Source organism: Tauraco erythrolophus, chromosome 13, assembly GCF_009769465.1.
Source record: "Tauraco erythrolophus isolate bTauEry1 chromosome 13, bTauEry1.pri, whole genome shotgun sequence".
In the NCBI taxonomy this organism is placed as follows: domain Eukaryota; kingdom Metazoa; phylum Chordata; class Aves; order Musophagiformes; family Musophagidae; genus Tauraco; species Tauraco erythrolophus.
The window spans coordinates 18,394,432-18,417,085 of NC_141477.1; the positions used below are offsets into that span (position 1 = coordinate 18,394,432).

Consider the following 22,654-nt stretch of genomic DNA (forward strand, 5'->3'; position numbering starts at 1 on the left):
AAATCTGCAAACAAGCTGGATGCTGTAAATTAATTTAATGTGAGAAAGAGAAGTTGGTGAGTCTGCTTAAGCTGTTACATCATTCCCTCACCTAAATACTGAAGGAGTAGCTTCCTGGCAATTTCAGCTAACTTGGAGAAGCTGTAATTCTGTGCTGTCTCCCAGCTCTGGTTACTTCACCTGGCCTGGCCCCACTGCGCAATCGCAGAGTAAATGAGTGCAGGGTTCTGCACTGGGAATCAACCTAGTACAAGAACTGGTTTTTGTGCTGGTCAGCTCGGATGCCTGAGAGGAGACATCTCCAAGGAGACGGTGGGATCGTGGCAGTTGGCATGATCTATGGTATAAATGCACTTTAAGAGCACTGAAAGAACAGCTTCAGAGTAACAAAACCCTTCCCATCCCACGCCAGTCCCTTCAGTGCTTCCAGTCAGAAATCTGCAAACACATAAGAACTGACTTCTAAACATGTCCACAGTACTCAAAAAGGAATTTAAAAAATAAAATTGAAGAAAAAGTGTAAAAGTCAGCTGGCAGATACCTATGTATTTAGTTGTTCAACTTCAGATTGAGTTTGCCAAAGGAAAAAACTAAAAAAAACAGAAACTAAATTTATCTGAGCCATGGACTACCTGTGGAATAAAGGCTGACAGAATCAGAACCATAAAGAACTACTAAGGGAAGTTGTACATTCTTTTTCTTTTCCTCCTGACTCTTCTCTGCTATCCTTTCCCTATGCAAACATGGAAGGAAACAGGAGGCCCCATCCTGTGTTTCCTGCCAGCAGAACGCTTGCAAAAGTCAATCGCAGCTTTGTGTGTGAGCTGCAAAAACAAGGACCCTCGTGTAGAAATTGTTTCATAAAAAAGTATTTTAAAAGAAGATGATTTCTCTTTATTTAATCATCTCACTATGTATTCTTGTCATTCTGGGCAAACAGCCAGGAAGGGGAAAAAACATCTCCTGCAATAGTAACGGAACACATGAAATTGGTAATTTTATGATTCAGCCATATTTTCCACCTTCCCCAAATACAACACAACACATTGTATTTTTAGTTCGAAATAGGCTCTATTTCTCCAATTTCTGCCAAATGCAGTGAAAGCACTTAAGCCATATCTCTTAAAGAAAGAATAAATATTCCAGACATCATTCCCATGAATACACTATCTTTAAATTTCGGGTTTGTAGACCTTGAGGATTCTGCTGTGCTTGGGAGGAGGACGGGGCGGGCAGCCTCCAGTCGGACACTTGCATGAGGGCCTCTGCAGCACGGGAAGGGTTAATGTTCTCTGTTCAGGCCGGGCCTGGCTGACACTGCCAACCAGGGCACCCATTAGTGCCAACTGTGGTCTTCCGATAGGAAACCCAGATGGCTCCTTAAGAGCACTTAAATGCCCCAGATCCCTTATTAACCATTTCACTTTAGAACTGTGTGAAAGCAAACCCGAGGTAATGTACTTCCTAATGCAGCAAGATATTCCTCTCGTGTCCTGACCTTTCATTCATTTGGAAAGATGTGCTGTGAGAACCAAGCGAACAAAATATTTCTGCCTTTTTGGCAGCGTCTGTAAATACTCTCGTGAATATTCAGACAGGTGTCAGCTCAGGGAAACTGCTGCTTAAGTTGTTGGTTGGCAGGGCTGCATTCCCCAGTTGGATTGAATAAAAACACTTCCTACATGCTTCATCAACGGAAAAAGAGTGGATCACTTTAATAGCTTATCTAGGATTCAAAGTGCACAGCAAAGAGTATTTTGTTTCCTTCAAAATTTTCAGTATCATCATTACCCTTTTTTAAGGCTGGCTTCTATAAGCTCCAAGGTCTTCACACTAGTTTCTCACAGCAACTTCTTTCCAGAGATTGCATGTACACCTTCATAGAATCATAGAATGGTTAGGGCTGGAAGGGACCTTCAAAGGTCATCTAGTCCAACCCCCCTGCAAGGAACAGGGATATCTCCAACTAGATCAGGTTGCTCAGGGCCTCGTCCAACCTGGCCTTGAACGTCTCCAGGGATGGAGCATCCACCACCTCTCTGGGCAACCTGTTCCAGTGTTCTACAACTCTCATGGTAAAAAATTTTTTCCTAATATCCAACCTGAATCTACCTCCCTCTATTTTAAAACCATTACCCCTTGTCCTATCACAACAGGCCCTCCTGAACAGCCTCTCCCCATCTTTCTTGTAGGCCCCCTTGAGGTACTGGAAGACCGCTAGAAGGTCATGCCGGAGCCTCCTCTTCTCCAGGCTGAACAGCCCCAACTCTTTCAGCCTGTCCTCATAGGAAACGTGCTCCAGCCCTCTTATCATCTTCATGGCCCTCCTCTGGACCCTCTCCAACTGGTCCATGTCCTTCTTATGTTGGGCCTTTCACAACCTTTTATTTATTTTTTTATTTATTATAAAGCTTCTCCCTATTTTTCTCCTCTTTCTTCTTTCCATAGTTCCTTTCTGGGTACTCCCCATCTCTCTCTCTCTCTCTCACTTTCAATGTGCATCTCTATTTCATTGTACCTTGTCCCCATTTCCTCTGTCACATTCTCATGACACATCTCCACAATCCTTCATGCTGCACGTGGCCACTACATCATGATACTGAAAATGGTATTTCTGACCCAGAACAGGCACGCACACACAACCACACTGCTTGTCAGTTAACCTCAGCCACCCAATGCTGACTTAAGGCCAATCCTACACTTCTGCGTTGAAGGTTTTAAGCCATAATATAGAGAAACTCAGCAATTTGTGGATTATTTAAAAGATTTCAGTGGGACACTGCAAACATTGTCAGTGATTATCCTTAATTCTTATTGTAATACTAGAAGTACAACAGTGAAGATGCAGTCTCCAAGTAAGAACTGTCAAGGAAAAATTGATGAAAATAGATTTACTAGAAGTAATTTCAAGTATGAATTAATATTCTGAGTCAGTTCCTAACTATTTACCATTTCACGCACATCTAAAAGCATACTCTAGTAATGTAACACAGTGATATCCCAGCTCCTTTGCAAGAAAAGAATTCAAGGTGCTATCGTAAATTTTTTAAAATGGCTTCTATATAAGAAAGACATTTAAACTACAGATTAACTAAAGAGTAGTTTGTGCATGATGAGCATAGAAGAGATAGGAAGATCAAGCTGTTCATATAAAGTGAATTCAATTTATCTTTCTTTTGTCTGTACAGGATTGCATTTCAAAATGGGACTCACTCATGACAAAAACAGTGCTGTAAGTGAAAACAATTAATTCTGTGTGTTCGATGACAACAATTTTTGAAATTACAATTTCGTAACAGGAGAACATCTTCTTTTCTAACATCAGCTTCTCCATGAGGGTAGATGCTTTTCCTATTTACAAATATAGAGTAGTATTATTTAAAGTTAGCATCCAAGTGTAGAAAAAAAATAATTTTCTACTTCATTAACCTAAGGCCAATATATGGGCATTCACATACCTCAGACAAATAGTTTTGCTTGTAATAAATTAGTCTTTTCAATGATTAATTTAGTCTGCTTGTACTGCTTTAAAAGACTAATCTGGTATATAATCAAAATGCACAGTGAGGACCAGACTTTCTCAAGTCCAGTATCTTCTTACCTACTCACCTGGAAGCCAGTCTGCCCTCCAAGTCCAACAGTGATCTTTTTCCCCTTCAGGCAGTGAAAAAGCAAGCCTTTCTAACTCCAGTGGGTCATAACGGATTACAAACCTGCCTCTATGCCAGGACTAGAATACTGTGTTTCTTCTACTTAAATGGCATGGGAAAAATCCTCAAGTAGAGGAAGACTGCAGGAAACCACAGAACTGCTAATTCTGAAAGCTGCGAAGCAGGTGGGATGGAAGGAACGTATTACAGCTGATAAATTTGAGTTCCATATTCTAGAAGAACACAAAGACATCAGAGTCCACTTTGGTATATGTTCAGAAACTACATTCCTCCCGAGGAAAACCATCAGGAAACAAAGTTTAAAAACACAGACAAACAAAACACAGGTGTGAAATAGGAGAGCCTTTCTTATCTTAAAAAAAGCATGCAGGAGAGGAAGGAAGCAGCTTTAGGGCTGACACAAGGCAACAAAGAGGAGCTACTTCTTCAACACACGGAGATGGAGGAGACAAAAAACAAACAGGAGGAGAACAAATTCCTCCACAGTCTTGCCTTTCGACGGAGCAAGTGTGGCGATGGGTCTCTTATTATCCCACTGGGACCATGGCTGTGTGCCCAGTTACTGTGGAACAGTTGAGGTGAACCCTAGCTGGGCCTTTTAGAAATATGCTAAAATCTGCAGAAGCAATATGCATTTGTTGGTTACAACAGAGTTTGTAGCTTTTAGTAACCACACAACACAGAGAATGTGGGACTTTCACTTTCTAAGAGCATAACTCAACCAATAAAACTGAAGATCAAAGATGTTTTCTCCATTTGTCTGGTCACTAAGTGGTAGCACATGCTTAATTTCATAAATAATTCAAGCTAATGGGAAGTATTAACTTTAAAGAAATTATTAGCAAAAATAGTGCTTTCTATAGGAAGCACAGCCACCAGTATAAAGCAATACTCGTTCTCTTGGGAATAATTACATTTATATTCATTAAATGCATCTTTTCCAAGGACATCAATGAGATAAAAATGGGTTAGTGCATAGTAACTTAAGTATGATGCTGCATGGAAAAATTTATTGGGCTGAATCACAATCTCGGAACAGAACCAGGGTGAGACAGGCTGCAGCAGAACTACAGGTAAGTCCAGATGTCTTAGCAATACAAATTAAAAGTCAGACTGCTATATTCTTTTATATGCCATCACTCTTCTCAGTGATCCTAAATAAAGTTGATTGTACCAGGAATGGACTTAATTTTTTTCTTTTTTTCCCCCCCAAATGTTAAGACAGGTTCGTTACAATATCGTATTTCTCAAACCATCAAATATGTATCAGAACAAATGAGGGCAATCCAAAAGAACGATTCATACTCCCTAGTTAGATTATGTGTGTCATCCACACCTGTTAATAAAATAGAACTCCTCAGCAAACTTTGGATAATGTCTGATTCAGAAACAAGGAGATACTGGGCAGGGTTTGTCATAACTCCCTAGCAAGACAGGTGAATTATCTGGTATACAATCAACGTGACTGGTAAACGTGTTTAGGCTAGTGGAATATTTTAAGTATTAGACAGTAATGTAACATGCTGCAATATGACTGTTCACTGGCTATTTTTTAAAATTGAGATTATAGCACATGGTAATCACTACACAGCTGAAAATACAGGAACAACCATCACATTACCTGTAAATTAAAAAGTCCTCAGGCTATACATCACATCTGTTACTGAGTCGAGATCTATATGTGTACACACACATATTTTTAATGCTGTCAATCAATTATTATGTACTGCATGCAGAAATTACATTAACCAATGTATGGATTTACAAAGCAAGCCCAAAACAACCTCTGAATGCCGTGCTCTCCAACTGCTATGTCAAGGACTTAACCTCCAGAATTAATACGCCCTGCAAAAATATCCCTTCAAATCCAAACCAGACAAGCAGGACAAAATGCCAACCAGCAAAACTTACACCACTCCCAGAGGGAATATCTACCTGTAAATCCTAGGAAAGACAACAGCTGTCCAGCTGCTCCTGGAGACACTCATCCCAGAGCTGAGCATCTGGGGTCCGTAAACACAGAAGCAGTCATAGCTCCTTTGCTGAAGCAAGCAGAATGGGAAAAGAAAGTGAAGCTTGCTAGCTTCCCAGAGCAATGCCAAGGTAGTATGGTAATCGTGTACATATGGCGATGTAGGAATGACAGTGCGATTTTAAGAAAGCTTAAAAAACTTACAAAAGATGCAGAGCATAAAGAAGCCTGAATTTTATAATGGTCAACCCTAAGTATGCACTGAAATACAAATTAGTAGCCTTTAAAAACTTATGAAGTTTACATCTGTTAACATACAGTTTTAAATTTGGTATACACTGAAGATTTATATCTGTCCTTCTGTAGGATGGAAAAAAAAACCCCACAACTTATGGAAAAAGCTCCAGAGTCTTCCTTCATAACTTTCATCACACTTCATTTAGAACATTAACTATCTTTGAACAAATGTTTTTAGCACAGCAAGCTATAAAAGCTTTGTAAAAACTCAATTCTCTATTATCAAGTAGAGATAGATGCCTATCTTTCGATGACATGATGTGATATGCCTGAACTAACAAACTGAAATACTCATGCACGTGTATAGGTGTGTACAACTTACAAGACTCAAATCCATCATTTTGATCAAATTAAAAATGTCATTCCAATCAGGTCCATGTAACAGGGATTATGCTAGAATACTTTGGGGAAAAGGGTTGCCGAATAAATTAATAACTGAGGAGCAAAGTAGGGCGCAGATCACAAATTTAATGTTACTAAACTTCAAAAATTCTATTATTTTTGAAAGCATTATTTTCAGGGGAAAGTCGTAGGAAGTCGGTACATCATTTAGGCTATCAGTTGACTCTTCTTAAAACATTCCTTACTGCAATATGACTTTTTTTTTTTTTTTCTGAAATTTTAACCATTTGCAATGAACCTCTCATACCAGGTCTCTACCTCAGGGTGTTCAGGGAAGCGGGGAGGCTTATTCAGATTCACCCAGACATCTCTGAGGATGATGTTAAGGACATCGTGTTTTACATATGTTGCTGGAGACTTTTTGCCTAAAATGCTCCAGGGCCCCTAGCTGTTGCTGGAACAAGGGATTTGCAAATTGTCACAGCATTAGCCTTTATGTCAGTCTTGCATCCAAAACAGAACGCACGCAAGTCCTGAGAGGCCTCTGGGTGACCAGAAAGAGCTGGCACCACACTGTAGAGAGGCTGAGAAGAGTTCAGCCCAGGGCTACAGTGGTCAGGTCTCTGCTCTCGCTGCTAGAAAGGACAATGCTAGAGAATGAGTCTGCGAGCCAGAGGTTTCCTCCTTCTATGCTCCTAAAGATGTCTGCCTAGTGGCACTTAAGCATGATGGACAAGACAGACAGCTGATTTAAACTACTGCAAAAGAGAGATGATCGGATTAAACCATCTGGACAGAAACCAGATGAAGCAAATAGTTAGAAACAAGAAGCAAGGGTGAATCATTAAAACAGGCTAAAATGCAAAAGGATAGGAGGGGAGAGCACACGAGAACGATTTGAGCAGGAACAGTGAGATCAGATCTCCTGAAGACTGCTAGAGTAAGATGACTATCATTTGAATGGAAAGCACGAAAGAAAAAATTAAGGAAGGTAAAAGCTCTGGGTCAAAGTTCAGGCTTGGAAAGAAAGTGACTGAGACCAGACCAGGGAAAGAAGTCAACGTCAAGGAAGGGAGGGGAAAAAAACAACCAACCTGTCAGTTAACATTTGTGAAACCCAACAGCAATACATGCATTTCTTTTCCTTTCAGTATTGGTTTCAAAGAGAAGATGATAGCTTGCTGCTGCTAACAAAAGTTCTTCAGCTTAAGTAGTAGAAATCTTCATACTGAACCTAGATATTAGAAACTGCTCAGAACCAACTGATGTCACATGATAATTTCACATCTTATGCTTCATTTTTATAAACCTACAGAGCTGTAAATTAAGTCAGTGAGAGGTATTCTTAGTATTACATTGCACTAATGTTTGAAATATTCTGAAAAAAAAATATCAGGTGTTCAGCAATTCAAATCAGATGCTCAAGTTTAGAAGGTATTTTCACTTAATTTGTATGTATGTGAATTCATTATCTGTAAAATGGAGGGAACACCCTCATTGTTTCCCAGGGTTATTGCAAAGAGAAATACATCAGCACATGTGATATGTGAAGTATTTGAATACTGTAGTGATGAGCACCACAGAATTGCCACCAGGAAATTAATACTGTTGTAAGAACCAGGTTTGAACAGTGGTAATAAATGAGGCTTAAGGCTATACATTGAACAATTAAAATGAACTAAAATATTGAATAGCTCGTCATCATGCTGGCAATATGAGAGTGGTCCTGAGGGAGAGGGCACAAGCAGAAAATGCAAGTAGCAACTGTAACATAATGCATATGTATACATACCTTCAATTCTGACACTAGAAATTTTTTGACAACTAGATTTGATGTTCTTAGAATAATGATCATTATCACAGGAAAAAGAGCATAAATACAGAAAAGCAGCATTCTTCACATGAAAAAGTAAACAACACTGAAAACGTACCTGTAGGCAGATAGGAATGTTCAGTACTGCTGTAAAGATTCAAATTTAACAAAGGTGGTGACACACTGTAAAATTCTTTTTGCTTGAAGCTTTTAATTTACCAGCGAATATTTATTGTAACTGACGAATACAGGAACATAAGTTTCTTTGTTCCAGACCTTCTTCCCTTTACACATGTCTCTACACAACTACAGAAGATCCTTATTCTAACTTCTTTGGGAATGTGCTTTGTTTAATTTAATGGCATAATAATTTACACAATAACACACACACACACGCTCTTACTTCATTCACCTCTCTATGATTCTACGAGTCACATGGAAAAGATGAGGGGTAATGGGTACAAGTTACTCCTGAGGAGATTCCGACTGGACGCAAGAGGAAAATTTTTCATGATGAGAACCACCAGCCATTGGAAAAATCTCCCCAGGGAAGTGGTGGGTTCCCCAATATTGGACATTTTTAAGATTTGGCTGGACAGGGTGCTGAGCTATCTTGTCTAGATTGTGCTTTGGCCAAGAAAGGTTTGACAGGATGATCCTTAAGGTCCCTTCCAACCTGGTATTCCATGAATCTATGATTCACCTGTTCACTTCCCTGTGATCTTTGCCTATATGAAGAATAAAGGTAGAGATTTCACTATTTAACAACATGACAAAGCAAATTCTGCTCCCATATAAACGAGATTATACAGCAGGGCTGAAACCTTCTCATTCATAAAATGTATGGATTAGTTAGCATGCAGCTGATAGCAATAATTAAATTAATTTATTCATGTGTATTTACACATAATGAGTGCCTTCACCATGACCTATTATTAGCACTTATAAGCTAATTTATAATGAGACAGCAGAACTAGGCATGATAATGCTAGCAATAGTGCTTGCATTTTAGAAGTAACTTCTAGAGGAACATAAGATCATGTCTGTTCCTGTTTTGGCAACTCGCCCAATGCATGTCAAATCATGCAGCCCTTCCCCAGGTAAAAATCCCAGTTCAAACAAATGTTTTCACCCAAGGAAACAGTCAGAAGCCAAATAAAAGTACTGCTGGTTTTATAAACAAAACAAATTTTGACTGGGCTTCGCCACCAGTGCTGAGCTGGGCTGAGCTGCTCAGATGCCCAGGACTTGCCAAGGTACAGAATACACCGCCGGACGGAGCTCGCTGCAGTCACATTCACTCGCCGCGCTCTTAAAACAAAACCAGACTGACATACAACTCGAATTCTGGACCTTGTTAAAAAAATTCTAGGCCAAGGGTTATTGTTTCATATGCCTTCATGTTGATAGCGCAGTCACGAAGTGTAATGCTCCAGTGTGAGATAATAACGTGCCTTCAGTACGTCCCTCTGCCTCGCTAGATGCAGCAGTCACAGAAGAACAGTAACACACAAATGCAATAGATAATAAGAGAGAAAGTAGCCTGTTATACACTCGAAATGCTTTTGTAAACTTATTTAAAAACACTGATCTATTACAGTGAAGTTAAGATACTGTTTTATGTTCACATTTAAGTCCAGTTTCTCTGGCTCTCAATGAACAATGTCAGCATCTGATTTACAACATTTGTTTCAAGGCAATTTAATTTTTTCCACTGTCATCGAACTAATCACATACCAGACCATGGATAAGAAAATCCCTGTCAGTTCTCTTTTAAAGAAATAGTCTGTAAGGTTTAGACAAGCAGGACTATCTCTTCCCAGAGAAGTTGTGGATGCCCCATCCCTGGAGCTGTTCAAGGCCAGGTTGGATGAGGCTTTAAGCAACCTGGTCCAGTGGAAGGTGTCCCTGCCCACGGCAGGGGGGTTGGAACTAGATGACCTTTATGGTCCCTTCCAACCAAAACCATTTTATGATTCTATGATTAATTTTAAGTTAAGGATAAGCAAAGGATTGATCGCTGAAAGAAACCGTCGTCAGTCCTGTGCAGTTATTAAAAGACACATCCTATAGACAGTCTTTGCAGATACAGGACTTAGAGGGGAAAGATGTTGCTGTGATGCTAATGCTTTGCTAAGAAGTAGGTAACAGCCAAGACGATGTGCTTCACACCTATAATATACCTGAAATAAAGATGAGGACTCATCTCATTCGCAGCACGAATTCAGCAGTATGCAGTGGAGAACCACAGATGAGTTAATCAGACCGTATTTAGATCATTACATTCATAAAAGCAAAAGAAGCTCTACTAATCAGTAGCCACTCCCACTGTGTCTTCCTTGTTAAAAAAGTCGTTCTTGCCACTAGGTAACTAACTTGAGATGAAAGTCTAGTGAAAGCATGGCAGACTGTAAAATTTCTGAGTCAGTAAGTAAAATTACAGAATAGCATTCAACAAGTTTCCAAATTATGATAAAACCACAAAATGACTGACTTGGATTTTAGCTTTAAGCTAGTTAATTTAAATATGAAAGGATTTAATGTTTTTCTCTACATGAGGTCAATGGTAAAATTCTGAAGCAAAGACAGGAACGATAAGAGAAGATTTTCATTATCTGTATCAAGAGTTTGGCAAGACATACAGACATGCTCAAGAGATTTACAAAATCCCCAATTCAACATTTTCCAAAGCTAGTATTTGGCAAAGCCTGTTTCTGACAGATGAGATGAAAAGTAATCACAAGTGAGACACACCGCACTGAAAGAGACTTTGGGGATCAGACACTCAAAATGCAAAGTGGATTAATTAACAGTGTCCACCTTTAATCAAGAGTTCTGGGAACCAAAAAATTAAATCTGCGTGGACCCGTCATAAGACTACAAACTCCAACTGAGGCAGAGAAGCCAACGTGCTTGAATAGATAGAAAACGTTTATAAGAAGCAGACCTGTCATGCCTGCAATCTGAAGTGCAAACTACAGAGGAGAAAAGGAAGCCATGATTAACATCTCATCAGCGGAGGGCAGTGATGCAGTAGGATAACGGAGGGAAAGTTCCGATTTAATCTTGGCACAGTTGGATTAGATGCCTTTTTCTTTAATTTCTTTGCTTAAAACCTTAATAAACGTTTGTCTATTTGGGTTACCATAGATAAACATCTTGACCTGCATTCTACCTGAACTCCCCTTTAATGACTGATTACTGCACAAGCACTTCTCTAATGTGCTGGCTTTATTATTTTACAAATGGATTCTGCCAGCTCATTCCCAGATGTATAGTCTTCAGATTCAATAAGCTTTCTGTATAAACAACAGATTGAATGGCCTTTGTCCCCATTAGCTTGCAGAAAATTAATTTCTTAGCACTAATTTTTGGGCTTGGGTCAGTTGCCAAACGTTTAAGGCAGCTGCTAGAACTACAGAAGATATCACACAAGTCAAAGATGGAAAGATCTACTAGGTTATTTCCTGCGACTACAAACTGATGAAGAATTGCAATCAACGAATCACATGCCTGTCATGTCCTCTATAGCATACACTCAATTGGGTTGGCTGGTTTTAAACAACTGCAGCCACAAAGCCTCTACCACTTCATTTATTGCTTCACACTACTCTAAAACAGGCATGTTTGAAAAATTTAATAGTCAGTAAAAACATAATAGCTTTACAGATCACGAAGCAAAGAAAGAGCCAATGCACCCATCCAGTCTGATCACCTTCACAATCGGAACTACAGTTTCAACCAGTGAGCCTCACGTTAACCCTCATAATGCAAGGCTCAGCTCAAGCATGTTTTGAAAAACATTCACACCCTAAGGGCTCCAAGGATGAAGGACTTATTGTCCCTCGGCAAATTATTCCCATGTTGAAAGACTAGACTGTTTTAAAACTGTCTTTGATTTCATATTTAAATTTCTCAGACTGCCAATCACAGCTAATGAACCAGCACTGCTGGGTCTATGTCTGCTAGCAGATACATTCTGCACTGTATTCTTACTGAAACACCTGTGATGCTATATATTTTCAAAGTTCTTCCCTCCCTGTTCCCCATAATAGTTTCAGAGTTATCTGAGTGACAACTCAGACATTCTCTGCAGATTCAGACCTTTTAAAAAAATATTTCCTTGAATAAGAAGTCCCACAGACATAATCGTATTTTGCACTCCTCAGAGTCTCTTCACTTTCATATATCTCTGGTTTTGAAATGCCCAGAACTGACTCGTCAGAGAAGTCTCAGTGACAATTGCTATATTTCATAGATCCTTGACAAGATGCATGTACACAGGCAGCTCAAAGTAGCGTTTGACTTGTTGGCTCCATTTATCTCATTTACTAGCCCTTAAGGTCCCTTTTGGCGCTACCACTTCCCAAAGTAGATCCTATTAAATATTTTCTATTTGGTTACTATCCCCCGCACTGAATCTCATTCGGTTTCCTGTGAATCCTTGTGGATCTTTGAAGTGTTCTGTATCGACTTCTGTGTCAGGAATGACGTTTTTGATGTCGACCAGAGAAGCAGCACATTTCTGACATCTTTCGCTACAATTTCTGATAAAGATCTTCAAGTCCCTAACATGGATATTGTGGCACACTACACTCCCCTCACCCTCCAACATTTCAAATATTAGAGGCAACCAGGTACATTGTAATATTGTAATAAATAGCTATATTATCTGTCATTTAAAATTTAAAAATATTACATTTAACTATATTTGATAATTAATGTTTCTAAACGTAGACAACAGCAATAAAGGGAGCAAGTAGCACTTTTAATGGTCTGCTCCACTTTCCTACTTAACTGTTAAAACTTCTATGCTAAAAAATACGTTAGAAACAATGGTTTCGATAAATTAAAAATATAGAAAACAATTATCCTTGACATAATGAAAGCTTTCTTATGAAGAAACTAAACATTTGTGCAAATTCTGACCTGATATCATCTTAACAACAGATAAGGACAATAATGAAATTCTTCACAGTTAATAACAAAATTCTGTATCATGGAGCTTCATGCATATTACATGAGGCTCAGAATGAATCTGTGAAAGATAACAGAGGTAAAATAATCAATATACGTATACCATTTGGGGTCTTCAGGGGACTAGCTCTTTTAACCATTTCTGTGTAATGTGAAGTAAAATACACCTTGATTTTGATGAGACTCTATTAGCATTATTGTAACACAAATAATAAACACCACTGCCTGGAAGCACTGTTTAGGAGATTAGAAAACTGCCAAGTGATAAGGTTAACACAGTTAACTAAAGCCTTCACTTGTGACCTGTCTCTATGACAGTGTCTTACTCTGATTAGGATTATTTTTTGCATTTTTCCTACTGTTCCATTCACTGATAAACCTCATTCTCTATACTGAACATAGGTAAGCATTTCAAAGAAATACTATACAACCAATAAAAAAGAGGCAATCTGGTGTTATGAGCACAACCAGAGTATTTTTGAAATGTTTGAAATTCCACGCAACAGAATGGGAGTAACTATGGCTTTGTCATCACTACAATTTGTCATGTTTCAGCCTCTGAAACGACAGCTCAATGAAACTGGGCTTTCTACATCTTCTCTGTTTTCTTCTAGGCTGACTACAAATTTGAGTCACAGTTATCAGTTTATTACACAACTGAGGTGACCCAGAAGCATGCCAGAAGCATGTCTATAATTCCCTGGGTGCCCTCATTTTAGCAGAAACAAGCCACATTCAAGACAAAAGTCAAGAAAATAATCCAAAGACGCGGAGTTATGAAACGCCATTGAATTTGGTAGGGATTCAAAATCAATCAGGTTAGATTAGTAGAAAGTTGTTCCTTGTTCTGTTATTCTTGTGGAAATAAAATGATCAGAAAAACAAATACGTTAAAATATTTGTCATCTGTTTTCAGATCACTATCTCTAAAAGAAAGAAGGAGAAAATATTTTTAGAAGTAATTAAATCAGCCAAACACAGCCTGCAACAAAGACCTACTTGTAGTGGAGAATTTCTAGGCATCTGTCCCTACTTGTCTTCTTCCTTTTCTGGTGGCTCATTGGAAGAATCCAAAGAAGGATCCAAATCTGAAATTACCAACACAAGCTACTTGATATAAGCCAGTTGAAGAAGGCCTCCAAATACAATTATTATTCATATGAACAGCAGCAAATGCTCAACTGCCCAGTCAGTTGTTTTGGGGGATGTTCGCTTTTCTTGTATTTGCACACGGATCGATACATGAAAACATGAGGAGGAATTCTCTAATCTGAGGAATTTCTTTTCAAATTAATTGAAATTTTGACATATCAGTTGCGCAAGTCAAGCTAAAAACCAACAGCAAATTTATCAACTGAGATAAACAAATTCCACGCTTTTCACCTGCTTACCTTTTTAATTTGAGTAGCGATTGATTTCAGTGCAACCATTCACATTTATCAGGTATATAAATGCTGCCAGGACTCAAACTGTTTAAGCTGCTATGAGTAGCAGCTGTGCTGAGACAGAGCAGGTGTGTAATTGCCTCCTACCAGAATAAGCAATGCAGCCAACCCCAAACTTGCACCCTAGAAGGCTATGCATGAAGAGGTTGACACACACTTGAAAAGATCTCTCTTTGCATCACAGGAGTATTAGCAGGTCCTCTAGATCCACAGGAATGATTGCTTTGGAAAATTATACACACGTTTTAAAACTAATTTAACATCTTATGTTTCCACTCCTTGACTTGAGTTAGCTTGGTTTTTCAGCTTTATCAGCACACTGATACTTATTTAGGATTCAAGCTTCAGAACGTTATCAATCAAAGACTTTATCAACATCATCACAGAAATGCGTTGATGTCCTCAGAGGACACACGGAGATTTTCAGAGAGGCAAGCAACCAGAGAACGTTATGGCAGGAAGGAGGGAAAGTAGCAGGATGAGAAGCTCCTGCCACGTATTTTTGGCAGCTATGTCATACACTTGAACTAGACAACTGTACTTCAAAGAGTACTCAACTACATTTTTTTCCCATGGGCATACAAAACTGCAAATTACATCATTATCTACTGAAAGGGCAGCAACAACAGGGACAAGAGTACAGGTGACCATGTTTTTTTGGTGATACAGGAAACTGCTGTCAAGGGTTATCATCAAAACATGGCCTGAGCTGGCAAAGCTAAGAGCCAAACATCTCCACTTTGTGGACTACCCTTGTTGCTTCCAAGCTGGCTGCAGGTTATTTCTGCTTCTGCATTCTGACTCCTAATGCAAATTTCCCCAGTGGGAAACTACAACCTGAGCTCTGTCAGCTATCTAGAGCCTGGATCCGTTTACATGAGTTCACAGCCCAGAATTGTATTTTGTTTCATGACTGCACAAACCTAAGGCTTTGAAAGAAAATATTCTGAAACCATGTGAAAATGGTGACTCACTGTCATTCCTCTTAACAGAGGGATTCTTGCCATAAATTTGACTGTGATTCAGTTAGGAATTTTTACTGAGCCTGAGAGAGAAACTTAACTGAAACTATCTGCAATCTGGACAGATATGTAGGGTTTTATTACTTTTTTTCCCCTTTTCCCAAGCAGAAAGTAGATAATCATTCTTTCTAATCTAGTAGAGAAGCAACGAATAAACAAATAATTCTACAAAGATTCACGCAAAAACTCAACTGATTTAGGCTGTTTACTTATTATGGCTCTTTATTTAACATTAATAAGCATTGTTTAAATTCTGAAGTAATTGCATATAAACGTGTTTATTGTATTGTACAAACAGCTGTAGTATTGTTTAAAAATGCATTCAGGATAAACCAGTCTTCCTACATTTTTTTTCCCCCCTTTTATTTTCCAGATCTTTATGATTTAGGTTTTTTGCTATTATTAGCCACCAACTGATTTACAAGATACCTACAAGAAAGGTCAAAAAAAATTCAGCTATAGTTGGCTGGTAAAGTACAGAAAATGCTTTCTATTTGACTTTGTATCAAACGGAAATTGGATAGCACAAGACTAAAATGGTGATGCCAGCCAGAAAGATATTTTGAGACAAAACGCAGAAGACTGTCTTCAGAGAAAAGATGTAAACAAAAATGAGTGACTGAAATAATGTGGACCACTTCAGACATGGACAAGAGGTACTAGGGATCAGAGATGAATTATTATGCTCTAAAATGATCCAATAAAAGTCAAACTGTACTGAAGTAATCAGATAATGTATTGGAAAAAAGATAAAAACTTATAAAAAGAAAAAGGAGCTTTCAAGTACTGTAGGTTATTAGGTACTATGGAGAAATCTGTATTCAGGAGATCGTATTTCTAACAAAATATGAACACAACCAAACACAGCTGAATTTGCTGTTCAAGAGGAAGTGAACTATAAAAATTAAAAAGCTAGAATGGAGACAAGAATCACAGGGTAGAATAAAAATAATCGATGCAACCATCAATAGGAATGTGGAGATGAACATTGTACTGGCTGAACACACAGCCACACAGGCTTGAGGAAGAATGACTCAATTATATTTTTCCCCACGGGCAAAGACATAAAAGATAGTTGTAGACACATTGAGCACATCGCAAAAAAGCATTTGGGCAGTGCCCCTTGTTAGGAAGGAAGAACTGCAATTCTAAACGGTGAATAATTACGGATGCCCTGGAAGAAAAACATTCGGGCTCTATTGCCCTCGGCAGTGAAGCCCTGGCAGACTGCAGCCGCCGTGCCCACCTTCATCTCTCATACTCTCTTCCTTTCAAAGTAGGCAGATTCCTCAGGACTGAAGCATCCCTTATGCCACTGGCACCGAGAAGAAACCAAAAGGCAGCAGGGGCTTAGCAGAACACCACCAGTTAACTCCAAACACACTGACTACGTATGAGCAAACATACACTGTTAACAACTGAAAGTGGCATCTTCCTCAGAACAGCAGCTTCCAGCTCCTCTCTCACCGCACCACAAAAGGATGGCTCTTTCAGTCACATTGAGGCTACTGAGACCAAAACGTATCTTGAGAGTCAAGATAGCACGTCAAGACGTGAATAAGTTGACTATATTGTTGCACCATTTCCCGAAAGGGAAATCTAGGTTGTAAAGCCATGTATAAACATGACTTTTCATTTATACTGAACTAATTTGAATGAGCTACTACAAAGAAAACGTACATCACCTTGCTTATCAAGACATGACCTCTGGTCATGCCTAAACCAACACATTTATAATTACACCAGGAAGGCAACCACGATCGTAAGCTAGGTGCGTATTCACTACCTCTATCTCAACCTCTCAAAAGCAGTTTCTGTGACTACAAATGAGCCTTCATCACTCTCACCTTCCTTATAAGAGGAAATTATGTAACGTTCTGGGAATTTTTTTAGTCTCTTGAAAAATATTGTCAAGTACATAAAAATAAATTTGGAGATTTTCCCTTCACCAGGAGCTTTATCCTTTTACAGCAAGAATTCCATCCCTACCTGTGATCAGCAGCATAACCTAAAGCAGCATCCCTTTCTGACAACAGATGAGAGAATGCAACCCATTGCCAGCCCCAAAATGCAGCTGTACTGCAATGAGTAAGATCTGGCTCATGCAGACCACCAACTAGAAGAAACCACAAAATACACCGCTATCTTGTGAAGGAGTTTGAGAACTTGCAACAGTAGCTATTAGTCAGGAACATTCTGTTTTCAAGATTTTTGTGATAATCAAAAGGTGCAAGCATCCATAAATCATTTTGTTATAAAGAAAACAAACGAAAGTCTCCAGTGCTGAGCTGTAAATACTGTACCCATCAGATCTCGTTGACAACGCACGACTAGCAAGCAGCTCTATTATGAGATCTCAACATCAACAGTTCAAGCAGATTCAAATCAAATAAGATTCAATTCAAGTAAACTCCATCACATATGTTCTGATTGTGCATCAGGAGGAATGTTTATACCAAATTCTGCAGAAAAACATAAATTCAAAACATGCATTATGATTCTGCCACTTAAAGAAACAGTAAAATACTTGCTCTAAAAGAGCTTAGAATGACTGGACAATAAAAGAAAGTCTGCTGTCTCAAAAGCACTGTTTGGGGAAAAGCTAATCAAATATGATGTTCTCAAACCAAAAGTGCCACTTGAAATTGCTGTTGGACAAAGCAAGGAGAAAGAAGGGCACTGAAGTCTAAACAACATTTCCCATGGCTTTAGTACATATAAAGCGCATGTACTAATTTATATTTTACATTTACATAAAAATAATTGTAGGCAGATAGGGGAAATCATAATGCATTTACAGTTTAAAAGCTTCATTGAATGATTTGAGTAATATCCTTTTGATTTAATGTGGTTTACTCCACTGACTGACAGAAAACCTGGGATGTACTTGTGGCATGAAGACCCCTTTTTGCTTGCTGTCTTTCTGTAAGACAAAGTCATTGCTTGAGAGCGTAGGAGAGAGTCACTGAGCACTGATATGAACGCTAAACAACCCACCAGTGAGTTACAGCCAAGTGGAGTGACAGTATGGTGGGAGATCCTACAGGCAAACATACCACAAGGAAACTCTCTCTTCAACATTAGGTTCATTAAAGAAATGGTTTCAGCCGTTCCTATGGGAAATATACCTTCCACTCTTCCTTGGCCATGGTACTTGACTGATAGGAAATGTAACAATATTTTGTAAACGACAAGAACAAATCACCATGAAATATTCCAAGCTCATTTACAAATGTGAATTCATTTCCGCTTCAAAGCAAGTGTCGTGCTTACTACGTTGCTGTAAACAAGCCCAAAGCAACACTTGGTAATGCTCATTACAATGACTACATTCAAAAGCCAAAAGAAAATTGACAGTTCATCAATAACATTCAACTGTTCCACAAATATACCCCCAAGATATGACAACATTGGCTGCACCAAACTGGAGTCATACTCTGCAGTATTTATTAGCATTACCAATGCTAAAACTATATGAGATCTTCAGAGAAATTAAAACAGGGAGAAAGTCTAGTAGCTGGAGTCACAGAAATTCAAAATTGTTGACATTCATCGTTCATACTTGTTTAACATGCATATCATTTGGGGATCGGAGGCCATTTAATAGATACAAACATTTCTCTCAACTTGCCTGTAGTTAAAATACCGATGCTTTTTCTTCTTTGAGTTCCAATGTACCATACTGTCTTGATTACATTTCTAAAGATGGCAGAGAAGATATAAAATCCTCTAATGTACAAAACTGATGACACAGGGAGGGAAGAGTGCTATGACCATAAAAAATACTATATACATTCTAGAAGTACCCGTAACTTTTGTCCCTTGGGTTTCTTACATGCTTTCGGTAGCTTTTAGCAAGGTTTCTAGCAACAGAGTTGAACCACCCTGACCTGTCCTAAGACATTCTCACTTCTAGGCGTTTCCTACCACACAGAAGTCTTTTAGAAAGTGTGCTTTCATGAAATACAGGAACCTCCAGATCACTGACTTTCCCCAGCTCCTTCTCTGGATAACAGCCAAGGCAAAGGAACACAGTTACTTTACAACATTTCGTTTCTGCTGCCCAAAGGGCTGCTCCTCTGTACTGCCAAAACATCTCATGGCGAACAACCTACCATCAGCTGCTGGCACGAGCTGCTCAACTGAAAGTCAGTATTGTGAAGCTCTGTATAAAATCTACATTGCATATCATCTAGAGTAGAAACTTAAGATAAAGAAACAACACTGGCAACATAATTAGTCATCAGAATATGTGAATCTAATTAAAATATTACTCAAAAACATCTGCTAGGGAGAAGAAGCAGCCTGCAGGAATTACTCCGTGCTCCTAGACCCATGTTCTAGAAGAGCTAATTATACACAATTCCTCTTACGCTCATGTTACGAAATATAAAGTCAGGTGTAGAGCTAGGTATGATTAAAGAAAACAAAATTAATATCTAAAATACTGAATTTCATTTTGTAAGACCTGTATATGACAGCAAATTGAAACCAGTATTCAAATCTGCATTATTCTGCACAAACTAACTGTAATTTCACATACAGCTTCTCATTCTTATCCTATTTTCTACTGCAGAAATAAGAAATAGTCTAATACCTTTGGTTTAGCTTTCACTTTTAGAAGACTACGAAGGTTGTAGCTATGGGAAGCAGCCACTTCCTCCATTTTCTACATCTCTTCTAGATGGTCTGATCAAAGCTATTTTCTACTATCAATATTTTCCATTTGTAAAATGAGGATATGCTAATATTTGTAACTGAATAATACAGATTTATGTTGATCTTCATCTTACTCCTAAGCCCAAGAGGAAACGAAATACTAACAAATTTGAAAATGGGAGATAAGACTTTCTCATGTAATTTAATACACAATGAATTTAATGGGCAAAAATGAAAAAAAGACTGAAGAGGAAGAATGAGCAATCTTTTGTCGTCCATGGTAGGACGACAACAAATTCTTAAAAGATCTCATACTGTCAAGAAGAAATGATGTTTAGATTAAACCTTGGTAGACCCTAAAAGGATAATTTGTCAGTATTTTCCACTTTATACCAATCCTGTACTCATTTGCTAGATCCCTTCTTTTTTATCTCACACACAGTATTACAGTTTCGAACAGCTGGAAAGCATTTTGCTAGGGAGAAGAAAAAAGCTCTAGATATCTTCATATTTAAAACCATACTGGTTGAGAGTATGAGGAACCAAATAAGACTAATATGATCTTATTAATCTAGTAACTTTAACTATAATCTTCTACGATTGGAGTTCACAAGGTTTTGTGTCGTATTTCACACTAACGATGTTCCACTGGCAGCCTTCAGCAGAACATCTCAAACTTTGATGAAAAAATAGGTTCTAACTGTCAGGAACATCTACATTTTAAGACATATAAGTGAGACTTGCTTATATTTCAAAATAAGTATTAGACGAAAATAAATAATTTATTGTAAAGGATATACATACTAAATATGACTGTAGGTTGTTTCTGTAAAGCAGATTTCTGATCTTCTTATACATTTTAAATTTTAACCAAAAGAGATGAGAAATGAAGCATATTATAAACTTAATAATAAAACAACATAAATAAAATATCAGGATAGACATGTTGATGGTTTAGAACGGAACTGTTCCCAGCAATACGCTAGTCCAGAGATGTCCTCATGTAGAATTCACGGTAAATGTTTAACAACAGAAAAAGTATCTTGTTCAGCATCCCCCTAGTCTCACAAAGATTGCTGAAATGAAGAGCCAGGTAATCCCCACACTTTTGCACTGCAGCACTCTGATGGAAGGCAGGCACTTTCCTGCCTATCCCATCTCATCTTCTCCCCCTGTGGCAGCATAGATAAACTGAGTTCCCAAGAACTGCAGCAGCACTGCAACATCCTCTTGCGCTGGAAAATATTTGTGGAGATACTTTTCCTGCATGCTCATTTCCATCTGAGAAAGTCAAAAGAATTTAAAAGAAAGAAGGAACAATAATTTATATTGCTACAGGCTCCTTAAGTCACATCCACTATCCTTTCTGCATAACACAGGGGAGGAAAGCCAAGTGATTTTTTTTGAGCTCTAATGCCAAGTTACTCATTTCTTTGATAAAAATTAGACCTGTCTGTTCTCCTCAAGCTTTCCTCCCTCCCATCTTTTAGCTACCCATGAAAGAAAACAAAACTGAAGGGCTAAAAACAATACACGACCTTGTGCAAATGCACAGATACTTTTTCCTGTGCTGTGGGCAAAGGTAATTTGGATTACGGAACATCAAAAATATTTCTGCTATGTTCTAAATACTGTTTCATTATCTTTAATGTAAAATATTAAATGTTGTTTGGTATTTGTCTTTAAACTAGTGTTCATTGTGCTTAAAAGAGAAACACAAGAAAGGGAATGTTTTAACATTAGGTGCTGATTTTACTATACTGTATGAAAACTGTAAAGATTAAAATAGCAGATGTGCAGATGCAATGCCTCTGTCAGTCAGAAAAAGTAATGAAGACAGTAATTTTAAAAGGCAGAATTTTCCCCACAATACTGACAAACAACTCATCATTAGCTGAATCTCCATATATGAGTAATTTAATAAATGGCTTAAATACAAGGGCCACAAAAGCAAGACTTTCATATTACAACTGAGGTGATGTTACGGTGCTTACAGAAGCACCTCATATTTAAACAAAGCAATTCAGATGACTTACGTGCTTCCTTTGAGACCCTAACGTTTCCAAAGGAACCACTCTGAGGTCAACAAAAGCATCTTACACTCTTAACAACTCCAGCAGAGCAGTTACAACGTCAACGTACACTCCAATGCTCCCCAAAAGGCACTGCTACGTTACCGCAGAGATTCATGGGCTTCCTACGACACGAGGAGGCTTCTTTGAAACAATAGCAAAAGTAACCAACATATGGACTATCTAAACACCGAAAGAGAAAAAAAAAAACACAGCAGAAGCAAAAGAAGTCTTTCATTAAGGGAAGATTAGTGACCCTTTTCTGTCAGATATCTGAGAGTATCATATAACAACCATCTGCCAAGCTCTAGTAAACTCCAGAAGTTCACAGAATTTCACCATGGGGGCTTTGCACCTTGTTTAAGTGATGAGGTTGCCTTAATC

The 22,654-nt window shown here is 38.4% G+C and overlaps 1 protein-coding gene across 5 annotated transcripts in view; it reads right to left on the reverse strand.

Annotated features, from left to right (window-relative positions):
- TENM1 (teneurin transmembrane protein 1) overlaps positions 1 to 22,654 on the reverse strand; it is a 250,418-nt gene that overhangs the window by 192,228 nt on the left and 35,536 nt on the right. For 3 of the 5 annotated variants that reach the window (XM_009990359.2, XM_009990360.2, XM_009990358.2), the window contains exons 3-4: positions 13,357 to 13,362; positions 4,071 to 4,095 (exon numbers count right to left, since the gene is read on the reverse strand). The exons of the other annotated variants lie outside the window; for them this stretch is intronic. In XM_009990359.2, coding sequence (XP_009988661.2) covers positions 4,071 to 4,095; positions 13,357 to 13,362 — 31 coding nt within the window. The remainder of the gene's footprint in view (positions 1 to 4,070; positions 4,096 to 13,356; positions 13,363 to 22,654) is intronic. 5 annotated transcript variants of the gene reach the window in all.